General features: G+C 43.6%; 1 protein-coding gene across 3 annotated transcripts; it reads right to left on the reverse strand.

Annotated features, from left to right (window-relative positions):
• Positions 1-348: 348 nt before the first annotated feature.
• LOC122754007 (class I histocompatibility antigen, Non-RT1.A alpha-1 chain-like) lies at positions 349-4,374 on the reverse strand. Of its 3 annotated transcripts, none has more exons than XM_044001953.1 (7): positions 4,221-4,320; positions 3,030-3,299; positions 2,500-2,778; positions 2,009-2,284; positions 1,759-1,857; positions 969-1,012; positions 349-809 (listed from the first exon to the last, which is right to left on the reverse strand). In XM_044001953.1, the coding sequence occupies exons 1-7, from the start codon at positions 4,282-4,284 to the stop codon at positions 702-704; spliced, it is 1,140 nt and encodes a 379-aa protein (XP_043857888.1). In that variant the 5' UTR covers positions 4,285-4,320; the 3' UTR covers positions 349-701. The 3 variants fall into 3 exon arrangements, with proteins under 3 accessions (XP_043857888.1, XP_043857886.1, XP_043857887.1); XM_044001951.1 differs by having other exon boundaries at positions 350-809; positions 2,500-2,664; positions 4,221-4,374; XM_044001952.1 differs by having other exon boundaries at positions 351-809; positions 3,030-3,187.
• Between the last annotated feature and the right edge of the window lie 8,803 nt (positions 4,375-13,177).

Below are 13,177 nucleotides of genomic sequence, written 5' to 3' on the forward strand. Positions count from 1 at the left end.
AGTTCAAATCTGGCCTCAAACACTTGACATTTACTAGCTGTGTGACCCTGGGCAAATCACCTAACCCTCATTGCCCCACAAAAAAAGTGGATGCTGAGGGAAGGCCTGTGGGCTAAGGACCAATCAGCCTATTTGTGCATAGTTCCAGTTACAGGCGGAGTCTGTAGCCTAAGCTCTATCTGAAGCCCTAGAACAAGCTAGAACAGACCATGCCAACAAGTGCAGCCGAGTAATACAAATCAAGGACAAACATCTGCACACTCACGCATACACTGTCCTTCCCCCAGTCTCCTTCCTCTTTTTATCCCAGCCCCCACCAGCCATCGAAGACTCAGCTGAGCAAATGAAAGAATTCTTAGCAGTCTTCAAACTTTAATTTATTTTTGCCTTCATATGATCAGAACATATCCACATTGTTATCCTTTCTGCCAAACTGCACCCCCCTCTACCCCCCGCTCTACTGAGATTGTGGAGAAAATCTGAAGATTCAAGAAAAATAATTCATTGCCTATTTTTCTTGCAGGAGTACAAAGATGACAGAATTCAGTGCAACTCAAATGTGAAGATGGGCTCTTTCCCAACCCGATGGCCCTGACTGCTGGTTGTCTCCCTGCAAAGTGAGACAAGAAAAAAGAAAGAAGGCAGGGGTGGCAAGGCTTCCCTGGGGTTTGGCCGGTAGAGTACAGAGATGATCATAGGAGCTAGTTCTGGGGAGAAAAGCCAGAGAGGTAAACAGGAACAAGACAGGAATTGGAGACTTGCATGTTTTTGTTTTCTTTCTCAGGTCCATGTAAGGCAATTCTATCAAGCTGAAGAAAGAAAGACAGATTAAAGTGGATCCTCAAACTCACCTCTGGCCTCAAGCCTCTCATCATTCTGAAGAGTCGGCCTCACCCCAACACAATCCTCACCCCAAGTGCTCCCTTTACACCAGCCCCTCTCCAGCTCCAGGACCCCCAGAGTCTCACCTTTGGCTTTGAGAGAGACATCGACCCCTGGGCATTGTCATTGCCTGGAAACAAAGGAAGGAAACAACCCAATTAGGGGCCTATTTTCCAGAACTGGGGCATGGGAAGGGAAGAGAACACCAGGGAAAGGCTGCTGGGGTAAACCTCTCCTCTGCCTTCTCATTTCTCATGTCCCAGAGATACCATGGGCTGGCCCCTTCTTCCTACCCTCCACGACAACCCTGCACTTAGCTAAAGCCTGAACATAGTTCCCTCCTTTTCCACCTGGAAAAGAAAAGGAAATCCACTGGGGAGTCCAGGAGAGGAGACCATACTAAGGCCCCAGAAGTTCATGGATTTGTCTTGGAGACACATTAAATGACAATTGTGACTGCACCCCCCCCCACACACACACACACTCCAGTCCAGCATCTAGATCCAATAGGAAGAGAGAAAAGAGGCACCACCCATGGACACTTCCCAACCTCAGGTCCTGCATCAATGGGTGTCCAAGTCTGCTCTACAACCCCCAGCTGGGAGACACCCAGTTCCTTTGGCAGAAATCCCCATACTCCTTTTTGATCTGAAGCAGTTCCCCCTCAGACAGTCTGTTATAGCCACTGCAAGGCATCCTCCAGAAAAAAAAAATGTTTTCTATTTACAGTTCCTTTATCTAGAGTCTTAGGGCCTCTAACAGTCTCTTAGATGGGAAAGAGAGAACTTGGGGCCAGAAAGAGAAACTGTCAGGTCAGGGGAAGCCAGAATCTCCCCTGAGGCTGCTGGCTGGTGACCCCCTTCCAGTCTTGCCCACCTGACTTCCTGTGCCTCCAGATCACAACTCCAGCAATGACTGCAATGAGGACAGCAGCAGTGGCCCCCACAATGATCCAGATGGGTGAGGACTCTGGCTCTAAAATGGAAAAAGGAGATGAGAGCCCCTGAGCCTTCCCTGGCCTGAGAGTCACTAATCTCTTCCCCAACTCCCCCAAATAACTCCACATTCCTCTGCTCTTTCTGGGGGGGGGGTGGCCTTTCCCCCAGCCCCTCCTCACTGTCCTTACCCCATTTCAGGGTGAGGGGCTCAGGCAGCCCTACATGCTGAACTCGGCAGGTGTATCTCCCTTCCTGGCCTGAGGGCATCCTCACAGCTGCCCACTTCTGGAAGGTCCCATCTCCTGCAGGCCTGGTCTCAATGGACTCTGTGTCTTGGAGCTGCTCCTCCCCATCCCTGAGCCAAGTCAGGGAGATGTCCGCAGGGTAGAAATCCTGGGCCCGGCACCGAAGAGTCACCTCCCCATCGGGGGCAGTGTGCCGGGTCACTCTGGCAGAAGGTGGGTCTGAGGGCAAAGTTCCGAGGCATTTTCAGGTTCTCCCTTCTGAACTCCCTTCTCTCCAGAGGCACAAGGACAGATGGGGCAATAGGAAACCTAGAGACCCGACCCCATGTCCATGGGATCCCAGCAGAGTCGGGAGCCCGGGGCTGAGGCTGTAAGGGAGTCCGAGAAGGGCCAACCCCTGGCCTTCAGTGCCCTGGATCCGGGCCCGGCGGTACCTGCCCTATTCAGCGCCTCCTTCCCGATCTCCATGTACTTCTGAACCCACAGGACGCACTCCTCCTCCAGGTAGGCTTTCCATCTCTCTGCGATGCTCCTCTCCGCCTCTGTCTTGCTCTTGGAGTTGACAGCTTGGGGCACCGCCGCGGTCCACATGTAGGTATCTGTGTCCAGGGCGAGGTAGTCGTGCCCGTCGTAAGCGTATTGTTCAAATCCTCGCTTGAAAGTGAGGTCCGGAAAAACCTCGCAGCCGAACATGCGCTGGACTGTGTGGACCCCTGCCCCTCCCCCAGCCCCGGGGTCAGTATGGACGGACTCTCCGCACCACGGTTGACCCCGTAACCTGCTTGTGACCCGGGATAGCACCAGGACTAGTTCTTTCAACCTCTGGAGGACCCACGAACACCACTACCCCACCCTGTCCTCAGTGGGTGCTGCAGGTGATCGTGGAAGGGACCGACCCGGCCTCTGCTCCCCCCGCCCCCGTCCGTGGATCTGATCTGTGACCCCGGGGCACCCAGTCACTCACCGCTCTCGCTCTGGTTGTAATACCCGCGCAGGTTCTGCAAGGCCATTCGGTATTTCTCTGCGTTCTCCTTGGAGACGAGCGTGTTATATTCCCAGTAGTCCGAGTCCACCTTCTCCATCCAAGGCGCCCGAGGCTCCTCCCTCTGACTCTCACTGTTGCTGTCGAAGCGCACGAACTGCTGATCGTCCACGTAGCCCACGGAGATGAACCGCGGCTCCCCGAACTCTGGCCGGGACACCGCGGTGTGGAAATACCTCAGGGAGTGAGAGCCTGAGACATGGGGACCCAGGCCCGGGCTAAGGGAGGTGACCGCGTAGCCCCCATCCCGGTGACCTCGTGTCCGCGGCCAAGCTACAGTGTGATCCTTGACCTCGTCCCACCACCCCAGATGCCTCCTCAACCCTCGGTATCCCAAACCCTCGGCCCCCAATACTGCTGGTGCACTTCGCCCGGCCCTAGAAATTCTCTGGACTATAGCGCTTTGTAATCAGCAAGAAGTCTTCCCTGACAACAAACCCAGGCAGGTCCTAGTGCCCCTTTGGCTGGACGCTGCGCCACTCCGCTTTGGTAGGGTTCCCGGGTCTCTCACGCTCTTCACATTTAGCCTCCCGCTCCCTCCTTTTGTGTTCACCAGGCTCCGGTCTCATCCCACCCGCTCCCACGCTCCCTGTGAAGCTCTTTAACAAAGCTGCTCTGGGTTCTCTGCTCTTAGATGCCGGGGGGCTCCAAGACTGCTCTGATCCTTAACGCCTCCAGGACTGTCGCACCCTTTCTCCCTCCTGGCACCCCTGCCTCAGCGCCCCCTGTTCTCACACTCACTTAACAAATGACCCAACCCCCAAGCTCCCCCCCCCAAAAACCTGAGAGACTGACACCAAGACCCCTACCTTTCTACCAAAGCACAGCTAAGGGATGCCAGGCTACTGGTCCCCAAGTCACCTACACGCTTGTTCGTTGCTTCTTCCTTTCACCTCTACCTGGAATTCACCTAAGATTAAGCAGCTTTTCCTGGGACACCCACTCCGGGCTGGTGTTGGAGGAGCTTTCTGTAGCAAAACACCCTCCCCATCCACACATCTCCCCTGAATGCTTTGTCCACGCTCCAGGAGGCCTTTTTGTTGTTGTTGTTGTTGTTTGTTTGTTTGTTTTTCTATTTACCTTCCCAGGTATTTTCTACTATTCTCTACTTACCTGCCCAGGTCTCCGTCAGGGGCAGGGTCCACAACAAAAAGAGAGAGCGAATATAAGGGTCCATAGTCAACAGACAGAGAAGCACAAGAACGCAGAAACCAAATTTACACTGGGTTCATCTAGGACCCATCCTTAACTTCTGATTGGCTCCACCAAGGCTCAGTTACCCCATAGTAAATGTAAGTCCAAACGTCATTGGTGGATGGGCAGAATGAAACAGGTTGGGAGACTAAAACTGAAACTGACGCTGATGAAATCGCCAGGGTTAATTGCTGTGCAATAAGGTCCCGGCTCTCAGCCCTTTCCCCAACTTCCTCTGTCCTCCCTCTGAAGAGAGAAAAACACAATATTTCTTAAGAAGCCCAGTAGCCCAGGACAAAAAAAATAAATAAATAAAGAGGAGAGGGATGGCTGCATTGCCTGGGCTTTCCTGGAAACCTCTGACCATGGCTTTCCATCTTGGGCCACCAGTGAGCATTTCATTCACTCCTCTGGATGTGTGGGCCAAATGTTACCTGGTAGCATTTTGAAACTATACCTGAGAAATTTTCCAGTCTTCGCTTTTCTTGGGAATAATCCAGTAAAAAGAATTGGGAGGATATTATCCTATTAGAAACAATGCACATTTGTGACTAGACTTGTTACAGAATATTATAGAATATCTAAATATCATGATGATATCTTTCTGTTTCCTGAATTCCTCCTGCCAGGACGTCCTCCAACAAAATCACTCTATTTTAAAAAAAAAATCTCTCTATTTTGCATCAATCACACCTCTAATTATATTTTCAACTCATATTTCTACATTAATTGCTGTCCTCATTTCCAGAAATTTCTCAGTGTTACCAGGACTCAGTTACTACCCTTTTCAAAGAATTCATCATAAAATCAGAAGCCCCTTGAATAGCCATTCAGTCCAACCCAAACTTCCCTTAAAATCTCCTTTTATTGATTCTCTTCTTTTTTACCTAATTCTATTTCTCCCCCAAAATTTCTCCAGTCATTTTTATTGTCTTAAAAAATGTAAAGCTTTCTTGATTGTTGCTACTATTTTTCAATGCATTTTTCTTGGTACCTCAGCTATTTTTTTTATCCTCCTCCTCCTTTTTCTCCTCCTCCTCCTCTTTCTCTTCTTCCTTCTCCTTCTTACAGATCAGAACTCCTACCAGTTTGGGCTTTTCCAATAGTGGCTACTCCAGATTTCTGCCAGCAAGCCTTTCATCCCAGCTCCTTTTAATCCGAAATAATTTTCCCCATTGTGTTATAATTCTTTTGGTTCACATTTTCTCTTTTGCAAATTTCTGATACTTTTGCTTCTTTTGTCATTTTTATTACTCTTTTGAAGATATTTTTGATGCAACAGGCTCCCTTGTGTTTTCTCATTGTGCTCTTTTCCTGAAAGTCTTGATTACTAAGATACTTCAAATAGGGGAAGATTCCAAAAGAATGAAAAAGTTCAAAGTATTTCACCATCACCACCTCCCCAAATAAAGACAATGAAGAAGACAAAAATAACAACCCATGGACCTGTCTTTGCAAAATCTCTGTACACCATGGGGACAGTGTCTATTAAAAACTGAGAAAGGGCAAGACTTTGCAAAATAGTTTCGGAGAACACATCTTGAGTCAGGTAACTGACAGACATATGAGAGTCCACAATACCTACTGTTAATAATTTTTTAAGCATTTGACTCAGGAGATTCAAATGTACTCTTTCTTTCTTTTTCTTTTTTTTGGGGGGGAGGGGGGCAATGAGGGTTAAGTGACTTGCCCAGGGTCACACAGCTAGTGTCAAGTGTCTGAGGCTGGATTTGAACTCAGGTCCTCCAGAATCCAGGGCCAGTGCTTTTATCCACTGCGCCACCTAGCGGCCCCTCAAATGTACTCTTGAAGACTATCATCAAATCAGTCATCTTCCATCACGTGTTAAAAAGATAGATCCTTTGATAGACCCAGAGGAGAAATCTTACGTGAACTGCAGAACACTGCCATCCAACCAAATATAAAACAAATACATCTTCACCTCTACTCATATGACTTAGACATAAATGAAGTTTGAGATGTCATATATCCCAATCCTCTTATTTTGTAGGCAAGGAAACTGACTCTCAAGTAAGGTCATAGTAAATAAGAATGCCAGGATCCGAACCTAGAACACTTGGTTTCAAATATGATCTGTTCCACTACACTAATCTGGCATGGAGCAGGTTATGCCCTGAATCCAAACAAAGGGATATTCCTCTCTGGATGAAGGACTCTCCAATTCCTCCTATTCCCATATGACTTCACACAAATCAGATCAACACTACAGAGCCTGTGGAGGGGAATCTATAGCAATACCAAAGAGATTGCTTTAATTTTCTATACAATGAAAAGGAAAAAAAAAAGGCACAGTGCAGAAAATCTCCATATTGCCTTGACTCTGGATGACATGTATCATTCAGGCTTTCTGTTAGTCTCCTAGATAGGAATACCAAATGAACAATGAGCTGGATCCAGAATTGAATGGGAGGCGTACACTAGACTGTATTTCATTTGAGAAACTGTGTGGTGCTTTCAGTAATTACAAACTGGTCATCTCCTTAATACCTATTTCTACTGATGACATTTCATGCCTATGAATCATATGCCATGACCTAGTTGGGGGAGGAAATAAAATTGCAATTAAAACAACAGAGGGGGCAGCTAGGTGGCACATTGGATAAAACACTGGCCCTGGAGTTCAAATCTGGCCTCAGACACTTGACTTGTACTAGCTGTGTGACCCTGAGCAAGTCACTTAACCCTCATTGCCCCGCCAAAAAAAGTAAAGCAACAGAAAATAGAAAAAGGCATAATTTAATCATAAGTAGCCTTCAGTGGGTTTACCAACAATGTGCCCAGGAGAAGAGGCATAAAATCCATCGTGTTTATATATAGAGATATATATCCATCACATATATAGATATGATCATTTATATAAATAAAATATAGAGAGACCAGAAAGGACATGAGCAAGTCATATGGAGAGAATGAAAAACAACAGATGGGTGGACATTAGCAGGCTTATGGCAGATATGTTGAAAGAGAGACAAGCATCAAGGAAGAAAAAAAATCCAACTAATTCACTAAGTAACCATTTTACATGGACCATGGGTTCCTTACCCATAAAAGTATGAATCATCTTTCCCTTTTCCTTCAAGAAATCCCTCTTATCCCTGGAATATAAGTACTAGTTTAGGAAATGATAAGAAATCTCCCCATTATGAGAAATGCAATGATTTGCCTGCTTCAATCTCAAATCTAAAAGGTGTTTGTTCATTCCCTAACTTCAGTGAAGTCTAATTGCCCTTCTTGATAAGTTGGGGTGAGGAGCAAGGAGGAATAGTTTCATGAAAAGAGATTGCCAAAGTTCATCATTTTTACCTTCACAGCAGTTTGTCCCCTTCTCTCCATTCACACAGATGCCACCCTGGTGCAGAGCCTCATCACATCCCGCTTAGACTATTGCAGTAACCTACTGGTGGGTCTCCCTGCCTCAAGTCTCTCATCACTTAGGTCCATCCTCCATTCAGCTGCCCAAGTGATCTTCCTGAAGTAAAGGTCTGACCATATCACACACTCAACACCCTGCCCCCCACTCAATAAACTCTAGTGTCTCCCTGTCACCTCCAGAATCAAATACAAAATTCCCATTCAGGGCTTTAAAGCTCTTTACAACCTGGATGCTTCCAACCTTTGTACTTTAGTCCCTTACTCCCTATATTTTAGGACAAAGAGACTCTGAATGTTTTGTTGTTCTTCTCACAGGACTCCATCTCTCAACTCTGTGTCCTTTCATTGGCTCTCCCCCATATTTGGAATGTGTTGCCGCCTCACTTCTGTTCTCTGCCTTCTCTGGCTTCCTTCTAGTTACAATTCAAATCCCATCTTCAGCAAAGGGCCTTTCCTGGCACCTTGACCAACCACCCACTGCTTGTGCCTTCCCTCTGAGGTTACCTTCAATTTGCCCTGTATATATCTTGTATGCACATAATTGATTTCATGTTGTCTCTTCTATTAGGCTGTGTGCTCCTTGAGGGCAGGGCCTCTTTTTGCCTTTCTTTGTATTCCCACCACTTAGCACAGTGTCTGTCACATAGTAGGTGCTTGACAATTGCTTCTTGACTGTGGCTGGATTTACAATTCAAGGAGCTAGGTTAGAAATCAAGTTTGGATTAGTTTTACCTGTGTGACCTTGGGCAAGTCATTGATAAGTTCTGTACTTTAGTTTCCTCATCTATAAAATGAGGGAGTTGCACTGGAGGATCTCTAAGGTCCCTTCCACTTACAAATCTTATACATCTGTTAGTTGTTATACTCACGCAAAGGCAGTCATTACTCAGACTGTCAAATCTAATATAGACACAAGGTGGCGATATAGGATTGAGCTAAAGGCTCATGTAATTACAACTATAGATCACCTATCAGTTCCAGCACTGAGAGACCCAGTCCTTTGATATCTACCCCTGGTTTCCCTCCAGTGTTAAAGTCCTTACATTTTAATATTTTCTTAATAATCTGTAACTCAGGCAGCTTATTGCCCTCATCCCACTTGGTTCCCAGATCTCTATTTCCTTCACATTATGACCCCCAAAATAATACTAAAAAATTCAAAGAATTTTTACTACAATGAAAAGGAAAAAAACCCAAACTATTAGTAGCCTATCAGACTTCCATGTGGACAGCAGCTCCTCTGGTTAAAATACTAATTTCCCACTTCTATATACACCCTCTCTTGCACCTGTTTTGTTCTTTTGTTTGTTTTTTTGTTTGTTTTTTACAGATATATGGAAAGATCTGGGGAGGGGGTGATGGGGGAGGAGACAACTTGACCCCATGGGTCACCATCTTTCCCTCCAAAGTTTCCTGGGGAAAGGAACACATTGACATCAGCTTTTACCTCCTAGCCATCAATCAACAACTGCCTGCAAGAGACCGTCCTAAGCACTTAGGGATATTTTTTTTGTTTGTTTTTTGTTTTTTTAGTGAGGCAATTGGGGTTAAGTGACTTCCTCAGGGTCACACAGCTAGTAAGTGTTAAGTGTTTGAGGCCGGATTTGAACTCAGGTACTCCTGACTCCAGGGCTGGTGCTCTATCCACTGTGCCACCTAGCTGCCCCCATTACTTAGGGATATGAAGAAAGGCAAAACTTTATTTGCTCTCAAGGATCTCACAGTTTAATGTTTAAAATCATTTTCTAAAATGCCTAGCCCACCTCCAGCCTGGTGTCACAGATTTCTTCTGCTGACCTTCTAAGTTGTCTTGGGCTAGGAAAAAATTGTCACCCTGACCTTTTGTTGGCTTTGCCACTCCAGAATTCAATTTGAGGTGTTATTTGTTATTTGGAGAGGTTATTTGGAGGGGAGTGTTGGGAGAGCTCAGCTAAGTTGCTTCTTCTATTCTTGACTCCTCCCCCAACCCAACTTTTTTGAGTTGAGCCATCGAATAAGAACTTTTGTGCTAGATCCTTTTGTTTTAGACCTCTTTGTGTGTTTTTGTTTCAAGTTCATTTCTTGTACTGTGGTACTGTGTCTTCTAATGCATTCTGCTATCCTCTTCTGTTATATGGCTCCATTCATCTCATTTATATTCGAAGTTATGATCTTTAATTGTGCATTTTTCTCCATTCTATTCTCTTATCCTTTGTCCTCTATTCCCCTCCTTTCTTTACACAGAAGACAATTTAAGTCAGTACTACACTTGGTTCCCATGCATTGCACTTGATACAATATGCCTCTGCTACATTGTACCCTATCTACTGCCCTCACCTGGCCTCAATCTCAGGTTCTTGCCATTTCACTTTTTTTAAACCTCTCTTCATAATCACCACTCTAAACTTAGTTTTTGTTTTACTTATTTTTAATCAATCCCTCAATCCTTTCTACCTCTTTTCCTCCTCTCCCTATTCCTTTGTGTTATCCTGTAAAACTGATTGTATTTCTATACTACACAATGTGTGTGATGTGTTCTATACCAGTTCAAATAAAAATGAGGTTCAAGTGACACCCACTTTCCCCCACCCTTTCCTCATTTGTATTTGCACATCCTATCTACACATCTCAATTATGCAGAACTTGCCTAATTTTTCCCTTCTTTTTCTTCCATAGTGTCTTTTTTTTAACTTCCCTTTTCTTTCTCCTTTTAAGATCATCAAAATATAACAAAATCACTCCCAGACCCTCTATCTTATTTAATTCCTTCTGTGACTCTTGATGATATTATCATTCTGAAGGGGCATTTATATCATACCCTCCATCAGACTGTAAACACTTCATCCTTATAATGCCCCTTGGTATTGCTCACTCTTTAATGTTGCTCTTACTCTCTCTTTCCTTTCATAGTTTCTATTCAACTATGGCACTTTCTTTTTTTATAAATAATGAACATTTTTATTTAAAATTTTGAATTCCAAATTTTATCCTGCTTCCCTCCCTCCAATCTACCCTCCCTGATGTGACAGGTAAACCTAAATGTGTGGGGTTACCCTATCTGTCTCCTTTTGGGGAAAGCTAACTAGGACAACAGTTTCACAGTTCAGGTATTAAACATTTATTAAAATATATTAGAGGTTAACAGTCTATTTAGTCTATTTTCTAGGATTTTCTAAGTATAACATCATATCATCTGCAAAGAATGATAGTTTGATTTCCTCATTACCTATTCTATTTCCTTCAATTTCTTTTTTCTACTCTTATTGCTATAGCTAACATTTCTAGTACAATATTTAATAATAGAGGTGATAATGGTTATCCTTGCTTCACCCCTGATTGTACTGGGAAGACTTCAAGCTTATCCCCATTACAGATAATACTCACTGACAGCTTTAGATAAATATTACTTGGGCAGGTAGGTGGCACAGTGGATAAATCACTGGTCCTGGATTCAGGAGGACCTGAGTTCAAATCCAGTTTTAGACGCTTGACACTCACTAGCTGTGTGACTCTGGGCAAGTCACTTAGCCCTCACTGCCCTGCAGAAAAGAGAGAGAGAGAGAGAGAGAGAGAGAGAGAGAGAGAGAGAGAGAGAGAGAGAGAGAGGAGAGACAGGGAAGTTCATTGATGGTTTGTTCAATTGCTTTTTTTTTTAAATTGGGCTATTTAAATATTTTATTTCTTCTGCTACTCTGGATAATTTATATTTTTATAGATATTCATCCATTTCATTTAGGTTATCAAATTTATTGGCATATAACTGGGCAAAACAGTCCCTAATAATTGTCTTAATTTCCTCTTCATTGGTGGTGAGTTCACCCCTTTTATTTTTGATACCAGTAATTTGGTTTTCTTCTTTCCTTTTTTGATAAAACTAACCAATGATTTATCTATTTTTTTTCATAAAACCAACTTCTAGTTTCATTTATTAATTCAATGATCTTCTTACTTTCAAGTTTTTTAACCTCTCCTTTGATTTTCAGGATTTCTAATTTGGTGTTTACTTGGGGATTTTTAATTTGTTCATTTTCTAGTTTTTTTTGTTGTTGTTTGGGGGGGTTTGTTTTTCTTTTGTTGCATGCACAATTCATTGATCTGCTTTTTCTCTATTTTTTTTTAATGTAAGCAGTTAGTGATATAAATTTTCCCCTAAGAACTGCTTTGGCTGCATCCCATAAGTTTTGATATCTTGTCTCATCATTGTCATTTTCTTTAATGAAAGCATCAATTGTTTCTACAATTTGTTCTTTGACCCACTTGATGATGAGATAATATTTGTAAATGTTAACAGCTTTATTATAAGACCTTATTGAATTTCTTACAGTTTTTCTTTCTTGTTTCTTTTTTACATTTTTATGTTTCTCTTGAGTCTTGGATTTAGAGTTCAAATTTTTTATTCAACTTTGGCCTTTTAATCACAAATGCTTCAAAGTCCTCTATTTCTAAAAACTATCTTTACATGTAACTGGAAAAAAAAGAATACCATTAAGATTGAAAAAAGAAAAAGCTCTAGAACTAGGCTGTAATAAATTCCAGTCTTGTTGGGGACAGGGACTGTTTAGTTTATGTCTTCATATCCCAAATGCTGGCACATAGTTGGTGCTTAATAAATGCTTGTTGAAAGAATGATTTCCCACTAAGGGGTTCCTATTGCCTTACCCTCCATTAGTTGTTGTTGTTGTCGTTTGTCCTTCATTCTGGAAGTACACATTGGGGTGATGTCTTGACTTGCACTGAATTGGATCTCTTGCAGAGCCATCTAGATCCAGTGGCAAGATATACATCAGGATGACTGGAGATGGTTCTGGATATTTAATGCAATTGGGGTTAAGTGATTTGCCCAGGGTCACATAAGCTAGTAAATGGCTGAGATGAGATTTGAAGTCAGGTCCTTCTGACTTCAGGGTAATTGCTCTATCTGCTTCACCACCTAGCTGCCCCTCCACAAGTATTTGCAATTTTAATAAAAGGATACTGAAGAACACCTTTAACTGAAGGACTTATGTTGATGATGGAAATATAATTAGTAGGATGGGGGTGACTAGGTGGCACAGTGGATAAAGCACTGGCCTTGGATTCAGGAGGACCTGAGTTCAAATCCAGCCTCAGACACTTGACACTAGCTGTGTGACCTTGGGCAAGTCACTTAACCCTCATTGCCCTACAAAACAAAACAAAACAAAACAGAAATATAATTAGTAGGAATATAAATTTGGTGTGGAAAACCTTTGTAGAACTGCTAAATCATATCATGTGTCAAAAACAAGACACTGCTCGTGAATGACAGGATTTTAAGCAATGGGGAAGTAAGCAATAAGTATAGATTGAAAATGAAAGAGGGGAAGGGGGCTTAGAATCTAAGTGATTTGCCCAAGGACACACAACTATTAAATAATGAATATATGAATCCCCAAATCTTCTGACTCCAACAGTATAGTTCTAGGGACACTCTTATGGGATACCAGGAGTAAGAGGACAAGGAAAGCCAGGTTTGGGGGACCCCA

Source organism: Dromiciops gliroides, chromosome 4 (genome assembly GCF_019393635.1).
Source record: "Dromiciops gliroides isolate mDroGli1 chromosome 4, mDroGli1.pri, whole genome shotgun sequence".
In the NCBI taxonomy this organism is placed as follows: Eukaryota; Metazoa; Chordata; class Mammalia; order Microbiotheria; family Microbiotheriidae; genus Dromiciops; species Dromiciops gliroides.

Bases quoted from the DNA above. Each gene is read 5' to 3' on its own strand.
- LOC122754007 (XM_044001953.1), bottom strand. From the start codon at position 4,284: ATGGACCCTTATATTCGCTCTCTCTTTTTGTTGTGGACCCTGCCCCTG. The intron at 2,779-3,029 runs GTGAGTGACTGG...GGGGAGGGGCAG, and splicing joins TTACAACCAGAGCGAGAGCG to GGGTCCACACAGTCCAGCGC. The intron at 2,285-2,499 runs GTACCGCCGGGC...CTTTGCCCTCAG, and splicing joins GGAGGCGCTGAATAGGGCAG to ACCCACCTTCTGCCAGAGTG.